Genomic DNA, 20,435 nt, shown 5'->3' on the forward strand with positions numbered 1-20,435 from the left:
TCCATGACTAAATCAACCCACTGGGCGCCCCAGGGTAAAAACTGTCCCCAGTGAGAACTGTTGAAGATAATTTATTGAAGCATAAATGTATTTAGGAATATAAAAAATGTAAATGTTGACATACGTTGACAATACAGGTAATATACAGGACCCACTTTAAGGTCCTTATCATTTCATTTGATATGATATGAATATGAATGTTTGCTGGGTAACAGCAAGCCAGCCAGCAAGCTTCACTATTATCCCTCTAATTATTATTATCATTTTATTCTGTTTTTCAGGTTTAGAAACAGTCATCAACTGCTTTTAAACCCAAGAAAACCAATTTAACTAAAAATAACTGTTGCAGACCATTGCCTGTAATTTCCCTATAATAAACTTCTGACGAGATTATTAGGAAATTACACACCTCTGAAATAATACATGTTTCAAACTCTGCCTAACCAAGATAATACAGTGTCCTCAACCTACTGATGGCTTTTATTTATTGTAAACTAACTGTTCGTGACATATAATACAGGTGTGGGGGCATGGGGGCTGTAAATACCAACTCCACAGCACAGGAGCAGGTCCAGCTTGTGTTGCAGGATGCTGCCACCTGTCGGCAGGTGTAGGAATCTGTTAACCAGCTCTCTGAAGGTGAACTAGCTTCACTGCACACACACATGCCCATTAATCTTCTCCTGTAACGCCACCAGACAATGAACCGTCAGAATAATGTTCCGTTCAGCCCTTCGGCTGTACCTCAAGGAGCTGCTGCGTACAAACAGCTGCCTGGAAGGTAATTAGCTGCTCTGCGCAGTCTTAACATGCAGCTATGATGCTATGTAGCTAAAGCTAATAGCAAAAATTGCTAAGCTAAGTCAGTTTGCTTTAGCACTGATAAAACACCAGTCTGCCTTCGCCCCCGATACATTCATGTTCACTTGCTATCATCGTGGTAGTCACCTTGTTTGTAGAAGTGCTCTCACTTTTGTTTTGTGTGACAAACAGAGTACCCAAAGACTTCATGGAAGCCATGAAACGCATCCCAGTGAAGCTAGCAGACACCTCAAACATCAGGACATCTGACATGGCTGCTAACACACCACCAGCCCAGAAACGTGCAGGTAACCTCTGTGGACATCTAAGCTCAACTAGAGACAGCTACACAACATCTCCTTACAAGGCCACGCCAGCATGTTTTAACTGATTTACATCAAATTGCTTATATTTTAAGTTGCCATTCAGCAAATTAGGCTGCTCTGTTTTGTCCACTGTTGAAGGCATTCCCCTGATTCAATTAATTCCTGTATGATGTGAGGTTTATTAGAGTTATCAGTAGAGAAATGACAGGAAATGAGATGAGAGAGAGAGATGAGGAGTGACTAAAACAAGAGACGTTGCAGTTCAGTGTCTGCACCTTTGTCTCTCTGCCTAAAACTACTGGAAAAATACATCTAAAAGCTTTGTGACATACATTCAAAAATAGTCAGTTTAAATAAAAAGTAAACATAGTTTTTGTTAGGGATTGTAAACCTATAAATGCTCTTGGATTATCTGCATTAAAATAGCCACCAACTGTTTAAGATCTAGAAAAGCCATCTCTGGCTTCCTTTCTCTATGTCAGATGTGGAGATTATTGTGTTACTTGTTGTCATAGTAACTAATAAACACAGAAAAACAAAACTTCCTACAGTTCATTGGTTGTAAATCGTAACCATAGATTCCATATCTGAATGCATTAAGTCTGTTGATATAATTTGTCAGTATCATTATTTACCTTTTTGTATTATACAGCGAAACATTCTGCTGCTAAATGGAAGTCTTCATTCAAACCAGTAGGAGAAGAAGATGACGACTCTCAGGACAAAAGCACAAGCAGTTTAGAAAAGTAAGTCAGGAATTCTGGAGCCTCGATAATTAATTTGTAAATCTTACTAGAAGTTCTGTGGGTCCCTTGAAGAATCTCCACCTTTCACCGCCTGCTTGACATCTGTCAGTCACTGATGTAATGAGCCTCTGAATCTATAGCTGTGGGATCTTCTTCCAGTCCTGCAGGAGCCTCTGACAGAGGGACAGGTAGAGAGTGATGTCTGCTTAAGTAACAATCCACAACGTCCCACATTGGAGCCTTTAACTTTGCTTTGTGGTTATTTAAAATGTGGAAATGTGGGCTGTTTGAAGGTGACCTCCTTATATATTATTCCAGGTGGAATCTGTGAGGTAAAAGTGCAAGTGGCAGGAAACTGCTTAAACAAATGGACAAACTTCACCAAATGTGCTCAGCTTCTAATTTGTTTTATCTCATGCTGGGAAACAAATTTGTCTTTTTTCCAACAGTTCATGTAGTTTGCTAGGACATTTATAGTATCTGAAGATTCAATGGTAAATGGTAACATGTCCTTACGGATGTATATTTATATCTATATCATTGTAAATTGCATGTAACACACACACTTCTTCTCCCGCTTCCATTTCCTTCAGAGTCGAGTTATATGACCCTTACGATCCTGGCTCGTCAGACTCTGAGCTCGAGGTGGCACAGAGCAAAGACCACAACCACTACCACTCCACATCCAATCAGGATAACAACCCAGGACGTCGACGTTTGTCTCCAGGTGGAGTCTGCCGTGAGAAACGCCGCTGGGACTCATCCTACTCTGTGCCAGGGAGCCAACCCTTTGACAGACGCGAATTTAGCCCTGAAACCAGACCCAGCGAGAATCGAGGTCTCGCCCCATGTCATGGACTGTCTGAGGGTTATAGCCCAGGCACTGAATCAATTGACCGACCGGGGTATGGCTCCATAAGTAGACCTCTGGAGCACAGGGTCTGCAGCCCTGACAGGACTGTTCACAGCTCCTCCACCCAACAGTTTCCTGCTTCTTACGGAGGACAGAATACCAATGGGGAGGAGCGGATAACAGTTACAGAACACAGGAGAGAGGTATCATCGATAAGACTGAAAGTATTACAGTTTGACTTACCTGTCTTTACGATAGTGACAGCCTGAAATCAACTCAAGCATTATGTGAGTCATGGGAAAGAAAGCTAGTTTGGGGTTAGAGGTTACAATCAGTCTTGAGTTGTAGACTTAAACAGGATACAGGCCCTGTTTGTGGAGCAGACACTGTTTGCTTTTTGTGTGGAGTGAATATGAATGAATGAATACTGTGACACTTGGTAGCAGTTAGAGACTTTTCTCTCCTCTGTAGATAACCACTACTGTTAGATTATCCCCGCCCAAGATACAGCGGGATTATCAACACCAGTCTGGGCCCGTGGAAACAGGTAAATTGTCATGTTGTTATATATAACCATTTCAAATATAACATAATTGCATGCATTACACACTTGAGAAAATAGTTTGAAAAAGTAAATGATTAAGCAGTATTTATTGCAGTGTGTGCATTTGTTCTGTGTATAATGTTCTGCAGGTGTGGACAAAATCACAGCTGCCACAGAGGTGACGAGAAAAAGAAGCAGAAGTATTATAATGGACAAGTAAGCACCAGGAACACTGATGCCCTATTGTTTAAAGATGCTACATGCAGAGTATTCACATCACAATTATTTTCCATTTGATAGCATAGTAAAATTGCCATAGCAACAACAGGGACACACGTGTTTTCATTATGTTTCATATCGTCCTCTGTGCAAGTTAGTTGGTACTACTACTGTGGTAGGTTAGTTGTCATTAGCTATCGTTGGCTAAGTTAGATGTTGATATAATTGTCTATATATAATTGTATAATTGTTTAATACACTCTACACCTCTAGTGTAAAAACTGTCACCTCAGTCTAGGTGTAACTAAACTGTGTTAGGAAAAAAAAAAGAGTGCATGCACGTGTCAGCCACTGCTGTTATAAACACATTTTGATACAGTATAAACACTGGGTGAATGACCAAGGGGAGAGAGAACATAGCTAGCTCATTAACGCACTCTCCAAAAGTGAAAGTTTACTTTAAGATACAACTTTATAGCCTAAAATCAGGTTAGATGTTTAACTCTTAGGACTCTCAGAATCTTTTGTTAGCCTGAATGATATGAAGACCTTAGGCTGTTAAAGGGTCTGCTATTTAACTGTTTAATTCTTAATATTTTTCTTGTAGGATCCCCATCACCTGTGACCTTTGTGACGTTGAGCTGGCCAATGGGCAGGAGTTTGAGGATCACTTGGACAGCAGAAGCCACTGGGGGACACTGGAGCACATTCAGCAGAATAATAATTACGATGATCTGACTATAGCTTTCCTGCAGGTGACTGAGTATATCCTGTTGAGGGTCCCTGGGTTGAACCATAAAAACATCATCAACTGTTGGTGCATTGTTGTGTCTGGATGGTGACTGCCGTCTTCTGTTCCTACAGGAAGTCATGCTGTATAAAAGCCGTCAGTGTAGTCGAGCCATAGAGGACAGTGCTCTTCAAGGTAAATGACTCTGAACTGTCAAAAATATGTAGAAAAAAAACAGGAAACATTCATTGTCCTTATTATCTTCTATTCCAGACTAACAAACTTTAAATACAGTGTGATCATTGTATTGGCAGCTCTGCAGGAAAATGACCACATGACAAAGGTGGAAATGTTCCACTGTGCAGCTTGCAACGTCTTAGTATCCACGTCTGCATCCTCAGTGCAGACTCACATTACCTCTCAGGAACACCTCGTCAAAACACAGGTAACACTGGTGTAAAGAAGCACACTCATTTATATGTCAATATATATGTCTTCATTTGTGTGAATTCAACATTGGTCCTAGAAGGAATGAGTTGGTGACTGATTGATTGATTTCCTGAAGGAGTTTGAAGTGCAGCAGAGACGTACTTGCCTCAGCAAAGCAGAAACCATAATGAATGAGCTGAAACCTCAGTTTGAAAACTTCATCAAGGTATTTAGCTGTAATGAACATTATATTATATCAGTATATGTATTTAATAACATACGTAATACATGACAGTATGGACTCGTGATTTTTTTTGTTGAGAAATTGTTCCTACGTGTGAGCAATTTGTGCCATCAAATAACCAATGCTCCCTCAAATTATTTATTACTGTATATTTATTTGGTTCCCTCAAGTTAGCGATATTGTATGAATTATATAATTAATTCCCTCAAAGTAATAACAATGTCACATTCATTTCGTTCCATTATAATGGTACTTGGGTCTTTGGAGCAAAATCTGTGTCAATGCTTTTGGTTTTAGTTGTTGAACACTACATCCTTTCTATGACGTCCCCATCCAATGTGTATTACATAATTTTAGAGCTCAATTTAGTGTTATGTGGGTACAAATTAGTGAACTGGTTATCAACCGGCTCTCTTTACTAATGATAAATAAAAAGCTATTTCAAATGGGGGAGGTTGGGTTAGTCGTCTTTGGCCAGTCACATGCAACATTAAAAGATATATTTCAATAAATTACACAGGATTTGTACAATAATCAAATACTATAAGTAATTGGCTGTGAAAATATGAAAGCTGTTGTATACTGTAGGTTCTACAGTCAACATTTTCAACACACAAGTACTCAGGCATGGAAAGGAAACATCTAATGTACTCATTTTGTGCCTTAATGTCAACAAAATATTGTATAAAGTGAAACAGCAAAACTCTATAACGGGTAAAAGTAACACCGTACTGTTTAACTAAGATGAGATTGGATTTCTTCTCCTCTTTATGTGGCTTTGGGATTGAATACGAGGGTCAATGAACCAAATCTTTCTAAATTGACAGAAACATTATTTCATGGATTCCTTTGAGTAAGACATTTGTTTTTAGCCTCAGTAAACTACATCTAATGAGTAGCACAAGCAAACAGTACTCAACAAGGCTCCTAGTAATTACTAGTATTTAAAAATGGACTGCACTTGGGCAATGATGAAGTCTGACTGATCAGACTACTTCACTGATTCTTCTCTTTCAGGGTGACAGCCCATTTGAATGATGGAAATCACTGGAAATCTTCAAAATAGTGTTTTCACTGAGGTGCTGTTTGCGTCAGATGAAGAGTAATGGACTTTGAATCACAACCACATTAGTGCCACATCAATTCTCGTGTTTAGTCAGAAAAACTCCTGGTTTGTTCACACAATATGGACGTTTGTTGTTCTTTGGTGCATATGTTGTTTTGTCATTTCATATTTTGTCCATGTTCATGTAACAGAACTCCAGGTAATCACCATTTGGTCACTTTAAGAAGATGAAGCTTGTGATTTTTTTGAATTACAGGTCCAATGTTTCTCATTTCTGTGCAAAAATAATTAGAAAAAGTCAATTTGTTTCTTTGCTTTTTTTTTATTTAGAACAACACAAATGTTTTAAGCATTGTATCTGTGTGATATAGTACATTTAAAATTAAATTATTTCAAAACAGTATATTTAAACATTAAATATAGGTGACATGTATGAAGGGCATTTCCAGCACAGGCTGTGCGTGTTAGGTCTTTTTTCTTAACCACCTTCAGTTTTAATTTTGTATTTGTATTAGAAACAATGCAGTTACTGAAATACTATAAAACACTTTCTATGCATAACAAGTTTGCAGACATTATTCTTTTTGTTCTTGAATAGTAGCTCACTTTTTCCATTTGTGTTTCTTGGAACTGTTTATCAAGAGCTTTCAGGTGCCGTCACTTTCAGTTGAAATATTCATCTCAGTAACTCTGTGGCCTGAAAACAGAGACTGTGGGCTTTGATTTCAACATGTTGCAGTACGAAAAAAAAAAAAAAACATGATTCTATGTATTTTACGAATGTGAATATTGATATAGAAGAGAGGTGCTCCCAAACTTTGACCAAAAACGGACTCAAACCATGAGAAATCTGAGGTAAAAGTTGTCTTCATTATAAATGGATTCCACACTACATTACTGCATAAAACAAGAAAACAGTCTGCCCATCTGGAATTGTATTCCAAAAAATGGACCATGTAAAAACAGAAAAAGGTAACAATATCCAAAATAATTAACTTTCATCTGTCCAAATGTCCAAGCATGTACAATACCTCGATCATTGAGCAGTACTGTACTTTTGGCCAGTATTTAATTGACTAAAAAAAAAAAAAAAAAAAAAAAAAAAAAAAAAAAAAAAAAAAAAAAAGTGAAAGAACATCCAATGTACATACACATACAGTCTAGTGAAATCTTAAAGGATCCTCATTGGCTTCATGAGGCAGCATGTGTGGCTGTCAGAGAGCTGTCTTGGTCAGTCTTGATGGGTGGGGGGTCCGTGGGCAGCGAGGTGACCTCTACCATGCCTAGCCCAGTATGAGGGACACTAGTGTTCATAATGTGTCTCTGTAAATGTTTAATCCAGTCCTCCTGGACCGACAACGGACCCTGGAAGACGAGGTCACAGAACCTGTAAAGAGAAGGAGAGACTGATGGTGTGTTTTGCAAAAATAGATACAAGTTGTCAGACTTTTGGACTCGTTTCTAATTTAATTTGTACAAACAAATTCACTAGCAATGAATCGGAACAAGCAACTTCATCATATGAAGCTTCTGATGTTTCCATGGGTGCACTTTGAAAAATATCTTTGGGTTTGGTTGGTTGGTTGGCTTGACAAAAGACATCAGATGACGTCATCATGTACTGCACTCTTCCTTGTTTAGATATATTGGTCTCAGTGTTGGTACAACTGTGTGGTTGGTTGTCCTACAAAGATTCATTATGGTTTGTGGCTTTATTTTATTACACACTCACTTCCTTTATTTTTGGAGCACATCAGTGACAACATGTCTCTCATTCATCTGGGCAGATTTTTCATATAAATACATGAGAAGGGTTGCCAACAGAAACTAAATAGACCACAATAAACATTTGTCAGTGGTCCAAAACTGGTTGCCTGGGCAACTAGAAAACAACTGGGGCCTGTTGGACTGCTATCCACCATTTAAAGAGTGTAATTTTGTATGTCCATTAAATAAGAAATGAAAACTGTACCTGCAGGTGAGTCTGTACATTTCCTCTGGAGTTTGTGGTAAGGGCAGTGTTTTCTTCTTTGAGCCAGGCCTTGAGCGCTGTCTCCTTGCTTTACAGTCAAATGCTAAAAGACAGAATTTACTTTTTTTAATTTACAGCTCTACCTTTGAGATTACAGCACAGCCTTTAAACATGTCGATGGACAGAAGTCTATGATGCTCCAACAATAGTACATTCTCACATAACATATTCTGTAGGTTCAGAAAATTGACACTGGACATGAGCGCTTACGTTATTCCCACTGTTTTGGACTTGTGACCTGTGAAATGAATGGTGTTGCTTTGTGTCTCAGCTGCATGGCAGTGCGGCAAAGACACAAGGCCTAATGAATAAGTGTGATGATCTGTGCATACAGGAAAAGTAGGCCTTGAAGGCTTTACGCCATGAACAGGTTGTTCCTCCGCCACACTCCACAATTAAAATCTTTGTAGCATCACACTGGCTGACACTCTTCTCGATCCTCACCATGGGGAGGACACAAATAACCACTGGTACACTAAATATAACATTGATTTGGACTTCAAAACCCTTTGTGGTATCTAGCCACACAGGTAGTTTTGGCTCTAGTGCTGAGATTTCTGCTTACATGCCAATACAGTGGAGGTGAATGTTTTTCCTTTGTGATAAACTGACAGGTGCTGAAGTTACTCACAAACAGTTAGGCAGGTAAAATTTACTCACTGCATTCCTGATCAGATTATTAGTTTTTGGTCAGAACATTGAGAAAGTGAGGGTGAGGCTAAAGGTGTTTTTCTTGAGATTGTAGTAAATGGTGACAATGATATTATGCCAAGTATTGTAGCACTAACATGGCTCTTTTATATAATATCCTCTATGAAAGGAAAGGTTTTGACCACTAGAAGTGCTGTGGAGTAAAGTTTTATGATTGGCTCCCATTTTGTTTCTATCCTGAGCACATACAGTAGGTGATGTGTTAACATTCCTGAATGATGGTTTCATGCTCTTCCAGAGAAAAAACAAATCAGATTTCAGATGTTTTGAAAGGAAGGAAACCTTTTTCCCACACATCTCTTAAGCCTATGCATTATGTGCTTTGGTGACAAACTGTGAATATAAACATAACTGTGTTTGTTCACATAGGAACTTCACAGGGTACCTTTAAGAAATACTGTGTTTACTTCTGTGCCTAAAGGCAGGTTTATCAGCATTTCACACCGTCACACAGATTTCCCAGTCAACAATGGTAAACCTTAATGAATAAAAGTGATTTAAATAGCTAAAACCAGTTAATAAAAAACACTGGTTGTAGGAGAGTACAAGGAGCACAGTGACAGTCTCTTTTTTTTGGTATCTAACTTTAGGTGTGGCCGATGGCACTTACTGGTTCCCTCAAGTAAGGCAGTCCTTTTTCGTTTTGCATATGCCCGGAGGTGATTGGACAAGCTAACTCCACTGTGGAAAGTTGCATTGCAATGGACGCACACCTTCCTGTTGAATTCACCTTTCTCTGTGACAAGACAGAAAATACAAAGACAAATAAGTGAGAACATAAATATAGTGATACTTATTTGTTAGCAGTGTTGATGAATTGTAGAAATGGACTTAACAACAAGCACTTTTCTCCCTTTGTGTGACAGGTTTGTAATGTCTCCACTCAACTATTTCTTTCTTAAATAAATGACAGAATTCATTATGACAAAAGGATTTTTGTTTTCTTTTTGATGTGAACTTAATGAATGTGTTTATACTGACCTTTGATAGTCTATATGCAATATATGTTGTTTTAAAAATTTAGTTAGAAAAAAGTTAGAAAATAAGGTCTTAGCAGTGAAGGAAGAGCGCTATTGAACTGACAGTATTGACAAGTTCCACATTATAAACTAGAATAGTGGCACTCCAAAATCAGAAAATATTACTGCAGCCTCAGTTTATTGTTTTATTTCTTTTTCAGCAAACACTCCTTCATCAAGAAAATCCCACATTGTGAGATTAAGAAATGTATTGAAACAAGTTCTGTCTTTGTTCAATCTTACAAAGTCTGTATAGATCATTTCTGCTATTTGGTACTTTTTTTTTTTTATGAAATTAAGGATATGAGACAAAGACAAAATAATGCTGATTTGCAACATTATTACTTGCAGCATGCTCTTGTATTTTGGCCAAATAATCTGCAGGTAATTGGGAAACCTCATTCTGTGCCTTTATGCTGACGACACCCCACTTAAACAATAACAATAATAATAATAATAAAAACTAATGATTAATACTCTCAGTTCTACAGTTCAAAGGAACTGTGGATAATAGTGTGTTTTTCAATGTTCTGTTTATCCGTCACAAACCCTCAAAAGTTAAGGCTTGACATTAGTGGTAGACGATCGGCTGTTTTTAAAAACATGTATGATCATACACTTGTCTAATGTTTATTTTTTCCTTTGATAATGTTTTTATAACCTGAATTTATCTGTCAATCCCATACTGGTCCTTCTGAAAAGATGATACATGATACTACGACTAGCTTGACCAATATACTGTTGCTAAATGGGTATATCCCACAGTGCTAAACAGTTAAATTGTAAGTTTCTGAATTGTTACATAGCGTTTTCACTTGTAAACACAATATGTCAAGAGGATTACATGATTCTTCTGGATGACACCAATTTAACAGGAAACTGTTAACACTGGAGTAATCCACTTCCTGTTTAACCTGTATGGTTACTACTATCTGGAAGTTACTTACCGGATATTGAGTTTGGCAGTGAAGCTGCAACTCTTGATCCTGAACTGTGCTCACTGTTTGAAGAAACTGTTAAAGAGTTCCTTGATATCAGAGAGGAGCCCTTTAGTCTGGCGTCTTCCTGACACTTCCTCCTCTTCAGAATTCCTATCAAGGCAGTTGTGCCTGAGAGTGAATTTTTAACATCCAACTTAGTCTCTAGTTGCCTTTTTTCAGGTTCCATTTCCGCTAAAGAAAACGTGGAGATCAGTGGTTTGGCATCAGTGCAAACTCTTGGAATAGAATTACTTTTTGGGATTCCAATGGGGGGTGGCGTGAAACGATCAGCGTTGGACAGCTTTGGTGAAGCACCATACTGGAAATGGTTCCGTCTCTTTCCCAGAATTTGAAGCGCCCGCTGGAACTCCTTCTTGTCGCGCATCAACTCCCGGAGTAAAAATAATGGGGATTTGTTCTTTGTTGAAAAGCTTTTACCAAGCTTTTTGAGGTGGCCTCGTATGTGGTTGGACTGCCCAGTCCTGTTATCAAATGAATCTCCACATAATGGACAGGAGTGAATACTCTTCACAGTCTCAGAATCTGACTCCATCTGTAACACTGGAAAAAAAGAAAGAAATAAGCAGAAACATTATCAGTATGCATTAAAAGTACCATATGATTAGTTTGAACTTCGTAACAAAGTACATATAAAGGAAAACTATATTTAAACCAAGTTTAAAACAGGTCTGCCCGTTGACCAGTCACGAGAGCATAGCTATAAAAATTTGGTGGGGCAACATAAAATCATGCAAGAGAAAGACATTTTTTTCCGAATAGCTGCAATTTCATTTGGAAGTAGAACAGAAAGTGAGTGCATCCATAATGTCTCTTTTAATTTTCACAGAAAAACTGTAAGTGCACACAATTATGCTAAGTACATTAGGTAATAGTTAAATTAAGAAGTCAGTCAGTAAACTGATGGACAATTCAGGTAATACTTTTACCCATTCATCACTAATCTCTTTGCTTTGTTTACAACAGTCTAACCCCTTGTCTTAAGTTGCACAGTGGCGCCACATTCCAAGATGTCAACAATTACTTAGGTAAGTAGTGAGTAAGGCTTAATAATAACTGACTCAGAACCACAAAAATAAAAGCCAAGTTGTTATACACCAAAGTTTCAATAGAAGAACATGCAGTAATTACTGAAGTACCTTTTTTCAATCTCCTGAATGCTGAAATCTTCCGTCGAATTCGTGGCCTCCTGTCTTGAGAAGCCACCTGCTCAGGAGGCACTACATGGCGTGCATTGTAGCTCAATCCAACCCTATGAAGATGCCCTCTGACATGATTGGACAATCCAACACCTGACTCAAAGACTGCAGGACAGTACGGACAGTTCTTGCGGTCTGATTCCAATTCTGACAAATCATCTTCAAGTGATTCCCGCAATGGTATTTGGTGGGAGTCAAAGGTTTCTTGGAATACTTCTGTTTCTATGCATTCTTCTTTGATTTCAGGGTCAGTCTGTTCTTGCTCTTCAGTCTTTATTTTCTCAAACAGCCTTTTAGACGCCTGCAGAGCACCCCTCATGGACATTCTTCTGCTATAGGTATAAATGATGTTTTGTTTTTCTTTCTTGATTCCATTGTCAAAAGAATTTGTGTTGGGATCTGTATCCTTAAACTGGAAAATGTCTTTTTCATCAAAGTTGGCCACTTCTTCTTCTTGGTTTATTTTCTTGGGACTTGGCAAAGGTTTTGATAAGATGAAGCATGAGTCTTGGTCACAGGTGTTGCGATATGGAGTGGACATCTTCCGTTTAGACGGTGACTTTTTGACTGTGGACTGATCTACGTTAAACTTGGGTTCACCCATGCTTTTGAGATCACTTTCAGCTGCACTGGAGGGCCCATTTGGGGATAAAGCTGAATCTTCAACCTTGACAGTCAATGCTCCTGGCAACTGATCAGAGCCATCTTTGTCACTTTTGGAATTCTGAACAGATGTACTGCAATTATTGCTTTCCTTCTTCTGTTCAGTAGTCTTCTTTCCATGTCTTTGTCGTGACAGGAGAACATTAATGGATTTGTCAAGCTTTGATTCTGTCAGTTGAGACTTGAGACCTCTCTTAATCTTGCTATTTTTGAATAAGTCTGAAATGTCATTAGAGTCACTAGGTGAGCAAGCTCTTCTAGAAGAGATCTGATTTTTTATTGAGATTTTAGATGTAAACTCTGCATCTTCAACAGGGATTTTACAAGTAGGCACATGTTGTTCCCTAGATGGTTGTGCATTTTTGTCACTACAGTGAGCAGCTTCGTATTCTTCCAAAGTTTGTTGATGGCGTCGCAGAAGGTGATTCTCAAAAACATGTTTGCTAAAAGCTCTGTAAGAACAAATGTTACAGGAGAAGGTTTCAGAGTCGTCATTCTGGATCTGCACATTTTTCTCTCTACGCTTTGCAGCTTCGTATTCCTCAAAACTTTGTTGATGGCGCCGCAGAAGGTGATTCTTAAAAACATTTTTGCTAAAAGCTCTGTAAGAACAAACGTTACAGGAGAAGGTTTGAGTGTCATCATCCTGGATCTGCTTTCTAACTGTAATAACAGTGTGCTGCATAATGTTATGTCTCCTAAGGTCATTCTCACTCAGAGTCCTGAAGCTACATTTGTCACATCTAAATTTTCTCTTGTCCTTCTCATGCGTTTTCGCATGTTGAACAAACGTGTTTGGGCAGTTTGTTCCAAATGGGCACTGAGGGCAGAAAAGCTTCATGTTTTTATCCTCTTTCTTCTTATCATTTATGCTTTTGACCTCTTCAGTGAGTCTTGTTCTCTTCTCCTGGTGGATGGACATGTGCTCAATAAGTGAACCACTTTGTCTGAAAGACTGTCCACATTCACGGCATATAAAAGGCTTTGGCGAAATATTCGGAGGGTCAACATGAGACTTCATATGACGATGCAAATGATGCTCTTTCTTGAAAATTAGCTTACATTTTGAGCAAGGGTAACGTGAAAGCTTCTCCTCTGAATGAGAATTTATTGTGAGCCTCCCCTTTAATGGTGAAAGCCCATGACCTATACTGTTCTCATGTGAATTTCTCGCAGGGGCATTGTAAAGAATTTCCTTGATGGCCTTTACAGTTCCATTGGGATACTTGGAAACTTTCCCTGTTGGCGACGACTGTGACTTGGGGAACTTTCTTGACTTTCGGACTTTTCTGACAGGAATGGAGTCTTCTGGGCCTTCGGTATCAGACAATTCCTCAGATGACTTGCGGCTCAGATCAGGGTAAAGGTCTTCTGAGGGATCCACCATGACAACCATGTCCATTTTCCGTTTCCTTCTCCTTTGGCTATTACTTGGAGGGACTTCCTCTTTAGGCTCCTCACCAGGAGAATCACCATGGTTCTCCCACAAAAATTGCATAAACTCTTTGTGAGGGTCCCAATGAAGGTCACTGGCACTACTAAAATTATCCAGTGAGTTCTCAGGTGAGTCTACGTCAAAACCCCAAATTCCTGCAGTGTCAATTTCCTGCACAGTTTTTAGTGGGGTGATGCTCTTCTCCTCCTCTTTCTCTGTGGAGATGCTATTGAGTTCATGGGCTTGTGTAGCCTGATGCGAAGAAGGTCCATTTCCCAGGCCAACTGGAGACAACATATCTGTGTTTGACATAACATCTAGGACACTATTTTGTTTCAGAGAAGGCTTGCCGAAAGAATCGGTGCAAGAGGCTGATTCTTGAGCCATTCTCACTGGCTCTTGCAGGAGTGAGAGGGCATTGATCTCAGGATCTGCATCTTTGTCATCTTCATCAACACCTGTCAGACATGACATTTCAGCTGCCATGACCTGGAAAAGAAAAGTAAAGCCTTCTTAGATATTCCACCATCACAAGTGTTAAGTAAAAACCAAAGTTAGCACTGTAGCATCCCAAAGGTTAAATGCAAACCTTTTTCACTTTAGACATAGGCCTTTCTATCTTTGCACAATAACACATAACTGATCTTGACAGGGATATTGCTTTTCAATCTTCTCTCCGTATTCTGAAGGTTTATATTCTTAAATAAGTTATGTGGCCTTCATAGCTTCATCTTATTGAATTTTGTGCTGGGATTTCATGTGTTTGTATAAATGTATGGTGTTAGCGTCATTCAGACCAAAAACATCCCAGTGTTAAAATAGCTCAGGGGGCATCTTGATAAGGTACCTATGAGACAATGAAATACGATTCCAGGGAGTCCAACTTGAGTAACAGATTAATGCATTTAAAAGCTTATCAAACAACAAACACTGCACAACTGTTTGTAATAGTCACAGACAGGATTTTACAACTCTAAATTGAACATGGTGGCAACTATTTTTCATCTTTTATCACCACAATTGCAATGACATATACCAGGAAAGTGCATTTCTATGTATTTGTTGAGATTGAACTTTTGCGTCAACAGACTGGCTCCATTCAAAAGATTGAGAGGGCAGCATTTATTCACGTAGAGCTGAAGTCAGTCTGAATATGGCCTTATCCTGCATTGCTTCAACAATGGTAGAATATTATAGGGTTTCTGCAAGCAATCAGGCCCAAATGACTGTGAAAGTATTACCAGTGTGTGTAACTACACCGCTCAGATTTTAAACATTTGATGGCATAATATTTTAAGTTACGATTGCGTGTTTTCAGACACAGTTTTACAGGGCAATGAGTTAGTCAATTTGTGTATGACATCACCTCATTGTAGTCAGTCGGATGGGCTGATGGCCTCAGGGGAAAAAAAAATACTTGAGCTCATGAGCAGGGGTCTGCAGAACACATAAGCATAACAAGAAGAAAGAAAACATTTTTGGCTTATGTGCTGCATAAGTGGCTTTTATTGGAATTAATGGGTGCCATCTTGGAGACTAGTATCCAGTTCTATGCAATCGTGCCTGATTCAAGTATGTGATTGGGACACATGACTTGTTAGAAATAGGAGAGGAGAAAGGCAAATGAGCACAGAGAAAAAGTGTTACTTGAATGGCAAATTTTTTTGACAAATCTTTAGATTTTTTTAAGAACTTTACAAAGAATTTTGTTTGAATCTGCAGTTATTGATGTTATTTAATGTAGCCTCCAAGGGCCCCATCTTACACCTGGCGTAAAGCTGAGGCATGCGCAGTGCAAATGTCTTCGCGAGTTTCAGACTGATGCATTTGTGATTTTCCTTTCCAGCACCCTCGTTGTTTAAATAACAAATGTACTTGCAGCCATCTGAGCCCCCATGGGCGTGCTGGTCTTAAAATGAGGTGTGGTTAGCCACAGTCCGAAGTCAAAGGCACAATATTTCATTGTTATTTTAAGGGCGCATCATCAAGATAGTACATGCGTCTACATAGACAGGTGCACAATGCAAACTATTGCTAAAGCAATAATTATGCAATTGTGGCTGGCGTGCTAATCCAGTGCGTGCACTATGAAATTTGAAACATGAAGATCAGCTGCTGTCCTAGCAATGCATGGCTCCTTGTTGATGATTGTCTCAGTGGTCTGTGGGAACAAGGACCAAATGAATTTGTTTCCACCTCCTGCCTAAACACACCGATGTTCTGATAACCAACATATTTATAAAGACCAGAAGAACATAAAAGCAAGTAGCATCCAACACACATGCTGTACTGTGCTGACATACAGCCACTGTAAAAATTGTAACAAAGAACCACCATGTTCGGCTTTTCCTGCTGTCTTCTTCTACAGCAGCCTAAATTTTGCTTGCTGTAGGTATATCAATAGCGTCCATTACAGTATTGGAGAGTAACGACAAATCTCGAATGGAAAAGAGTGTAACTTGAGTGCGCATGCACCTGCAGATAAGCTTGTGTATGGGTTGCCACACATGGCCTGTTGGAGCCCTCAGTGGAGATTCAGATCGAAAACAGCCCTATGTTAAACCAGCGCAGGGAGCTAGGTCAGTAGGGGCGGACCAGTAGGCGATGAAATACAACTCAAGAAGTTTAGCTCCACAATGGTTTTAATACTTACAGATAAGAGTTTACTTTAATGGAAAGTCAGCCGAGTTGCAAGAATTTTGTTTTTTGCTGTGATGATTTTTACGCAAACGGCAGAAATACAGCATTCACGTTACAAAGTAATTTACTGGTGCACTTGCACATATTTGATTGGCCACTGCAGTGTCAGATGTCATCATTGCAGCAAAAACTGAGCCTGGCTCAAGTTGGTCAGAGTTTGGCCTAAAGGATAAATTCTTCCTATTTTAAAAACTCCCTAAGCTTTATCACCATCCTCCGGCCAAAATGTCAACTGCGCACACAAGGTGGGTTTTTCCTTTATTACCACCCTCAGGACAAACTTACAATTTTTATCCCCACTGGTAAAATTGTATTCATAAATCTCTGTTGCAAATGTTCCACTGGTCCTTCCATAGATGCCTATGGCTTATAAAATGATTCATAGTTCGTCTCAGCACTCAACCCCTTGATTGTTGTAGCTCCAACGCATCAATAGATGCATCCGTCATACATTTTTTAATCGTGTTATTCATTATACTGTTTATCCAAAATAATCATGTTTGTATTTTTTATTAATTTTGTTTGCCATTTACAGTCATTGTGAAATGAAGGTTTGTACTTGATGTAGTTTTACTAGATGACAAAAGTCAAATATACCTAGCTACAGGAAAGCAGTTTACTTAGCTTTGGTCATTTAAAACCAGAAACAATGAAGTTTGTATTCTTTCATTTGGGATCATGCAAAAACTGCAGTAAGAACTGGAAATGGTTTCACTTGTTCACAAATAACAAAATTTGTCTAATGGTACTGAAATGGATCACATCGCAGAGCTGTTCTTTAACCTGCTCCACATTATCTTCCTTATCAACTGCCTGTGGTGAACAAGTACGGTTCTTTCAGTCTCCATAGGCCAAGTGGTGGCGACGTTGAGTTTAATTTTCACGTTCGGGCTAGCTGACGTATGTAGGCATATCAGCAACACCTCAGAGGAAAAATTACGATTTAAACTTTTAAGAACAGCAAAACCATCCATACATTGTTGGTGCCATATAATCACATTTGTAGAGTAGGGTGCAATGAGCACTGCAGCCACTAGAAGCTGCTACTGTGGCTTTAACATTTTAGTTGTGTTTAAAATGCAAATGGAGCTGAAACGATTAGTAGAGTCACAAAGAATTATTCTGCAACTATTTTGATGATTGTTTAAGTCTTTTTTCAATCAAAAACACCAATCATTCCCCAATTCCTGCTTCTAAATTGTGACGATTTACTACCTTTTTGCCTTATGTGATACTCGTAAACTGAATATCTGTGGGTTTTGTACTGTCAGTCAGACATAACAAGTAATCTGAAAAAATCTGGGTTTCGGCACATTTTAATGGTATTTGTCACTTTTCTGTCATTTTCTCAACCAAGTGATTAATTGGTTAGTTGGCATAAATTATTGGCAGATAAACCTATGATGAAAAGAGGTGAGTTGCAGTCCTAAACACAAATATAAATCAGTGATGGTTAAGATGGTTTAACCAGCTGATGGTCAATACTTTAAGGTCAATAAAGCTTTAGCAAATGTCAGAAATACAATAGTGACACAAATCTATTCAGGCTTTTAGAAGCCCAATAATGAATGTTCCTTGTGTTTTACCAGCTAAAGCAATGAGCAATGATAGTCTGGCTTATTTGAATGTGCCTGTTTGATGTGAAAAGTAAACAGTTTAGTTACAGTGTCACCAGAGTTACTGTCCTGACCCAATCAGCACACACTGACCACAAAATAAATATAGCTAAATATAAAATATACCTGACATTTTGCTTAGATGATTAATTGTGGCCATTTATAACGCTACAAGGTCGCAGGAGTGAGAGGTCTCGGATTTGAAGGGCAATAAAAGTGTCATACCAAGTGAACGCTGCTGTGGCAGAGAAAGGTGTTTGTAACATCTACATAGCAGCACCAAAACTGCAAAGGGATGGACCCCGTAAATGGCTTTTGATGAGCGGTTGTGGATTTTGTATAGAGCTAAAACTTTCAGCACAGTAGTTCAGTTATATGCCAGCCAACAATAGTTGGGATATGTTTCCAAAGGTACCGACTTTCAGAGCAAACTGGGTTATCTATACTATCTTCCGTACAGGTACCATAGCATTTCTTTGGCGTTTATATCACGCTGGCTTGTTGGATGCTGCTTGCAGGAGCTGCAGACCATTCCATTAAGGCTGTTCCATACCAAAACCCATTCCTCAGGCTAAACTATAGCTATTGACAATCGTTCCTCGCTACTCACTATACGGATATCAATAAAACGACGAAAAACAAATAGACTTTACCTCCGAGCGGTGTAGATGAAGACAGGGCACAATTTGTACGCTGCATTGAATAATTTCTTACTTTCGTCTTCCATCTATTTCACAGTCGCCATTTTCCGTGGTGGTCTGGTGTGGGACAGATCATTTCTTTTGTAAGGGCAAACGTACATACAATTAGCTCTACAGTGACAGAACAAACAGATCTTTTAATAATTACATATGATTGTGTGGCTATTTTAAAAAACATCTATGGTTAAAAAGTTACTCAAGTTATTGTCTCGTAAAATTTCGTCACGTAATGTTACGAGACGGCGCCATGTTCCCCCGAAAGGTTTGTAATGGTTCATTCCAGATAGGAGGCATAAAAAACCTGAGTTAATGACCATCTCTTTTGGGTAGTAGATTTTTTTAGGTTGATGGCGGTTAATCACCGTTTAAATTGATAACATGAATTGAAACATTAATTGCTATATGGTTTGTTTTTTTAAAGAACACACTTGGTTTTGATATTTAAACTTGTCATTGACGCACAGACAAGAATTGTATGTCAGCACAGGAGAGATGTTACCACTATCCCCCCATGGATGTCTTCTCAGAGGTCTTTGTTGCTCCTAACCGGCTATTAGCCGGTTCAGTTATTCATTCTCCGTCTGTTTTAAAGAGAAAACACACTGTTTTTGAGCATACACTTCAAGTAAGAAATGAATTCCACAGTAAACAAATGTTACAGCCGATCTAGTTAAAAATTGATAACATTTAGCTGCAGCTCATATTTTTAATAAATAATTAAGTCGAGCTACAGTGTCAGTGTAGATGAAAGTGTGCTAATAAAGTCGTTATTGATGGGTGATTTAATCTGTGCCAACAAGGCAAAGAGGTGCTAATGTCAGAGTTGGTGGGGTCAAGGGTTAAACTGAGTAAACCCAGTCTTAATATCCGTGGATTACATTCATTATTTATTCCAGGTGGGTACAAAACGAGAAAATAGTACTGATAACTTCGAAAATGACGAACTTTCTTGCTTAAAGTACGCAGATGATGCTAACAGATAACCGTCGATTTTTGAACGTTGGCAGCTTGCTGTTTACCGTTTTTCTATGCAGCTAAGCTAGCAAAGACCAGTTAACTCCACTGTTTTATTCCGGAAAAATAGCTACATAAATTAGTATCTTACTTGGAAACTCCTATCTGTATCCAGCCTAATATAGAAAACACTTCTCTTACACCTTTGTTCACCTGGTGGACTATTTATAAATTATTTATTTATGCCATATGTTTTGTGTATTAAATGCTAAAGCTAACTCAGTAGGATTATTGCTAATCATGTAGCTATATAAAAGCCGTATATTTCCATTTTCGTCAAAAAATGTAATGTAGAGATGATTTACTCTTTAATCCCTCAGATAGTTTGAATGCAACCAATATGGAAATAGCCACATCATTTGGAGGCTTGATTTTGGCATCAGATGATA

At 38.7% G+C, this 20,435-nt stretch overlaps 2 protein-coding genes across 2 annotated transcripts; one reads left to right on the forward strand and one right to left on the reverse strand.

The window, feature by feature from the left end:
• Window positions 1-530: 530 nt before the first annotated feature.
• znf326 (zinc finger protein 326) lies at window positions 531-7,046 on the forward strand. Its single transcript, XM_022755023.1, has 12 exons — window positions 531-608; window positions 699-781; window positions 994-1,109; window positions 1,780-1,873; window positions 2,467-2,929; window positions 3,198-3,273; window positions 3,420-3,486; window positions 4,097-4,244; window positions 4,354-4,414; window positions 4,534-4,664; window positions 4,785-4,874; window positions 5,910-7,046. Exons 1-12 carry the CDS (start codon window positions 531-533, stop codon window positions 5,928-5,930), a joined length of 1,428 nt encoding a protein of 475 aa, XP_022610744.1. The 3' UTR covers window positions 5,931-7,046.
• A 46-nt stretch (window positions 7,047-7,092) lies between these two features.
• znf644 (zinc finger protein 644) lies at window positions 7,093-19,034 on the reverse strand. Its single transcript, XM_022754893.1, has 6 exons — window positions 18,985-19,034; window positions 11,858-14,504; window positions 10,668-11,261; window positions 9,312-9,437; window positions 7,931-8,033; window positions 7,093-7,345 (listed from the first exon to the last, which is right to left on the reverse strand). Exons 2-6 carry the CDS (start codon window positions 14,499-14,501, stop codon window positions 7,150-7,152), a joined length of 3,663 nt encoding a protein of 1,220 aa, XP_022610614.1. The 5' UTR covers window positions 14,502-14,504; window positions 18,985-19,034; the 3' UTR covers window positions 7,093-7,149.
• Window positions 19,035-20,435: the final 1,401 nt, after the last annotated feature.

Source organism: Seriola dumerili, unplaced genomic scaffold (genome assembly GCF_002260705.1).
Source record: "Seriola dumerili isolate Sdu_G_001 unplaced genomic scaffold, Sdu_1.0 BDQW01000226.1, whole genome shotgun sequence".
Classification (NCBI taxonomy): domain Eukaryota; kingdom Metazoa; phylum Chordata; class Actinopteri; order Carangiformes; family Carangidae; genus Seriola; species Seriola dumerili.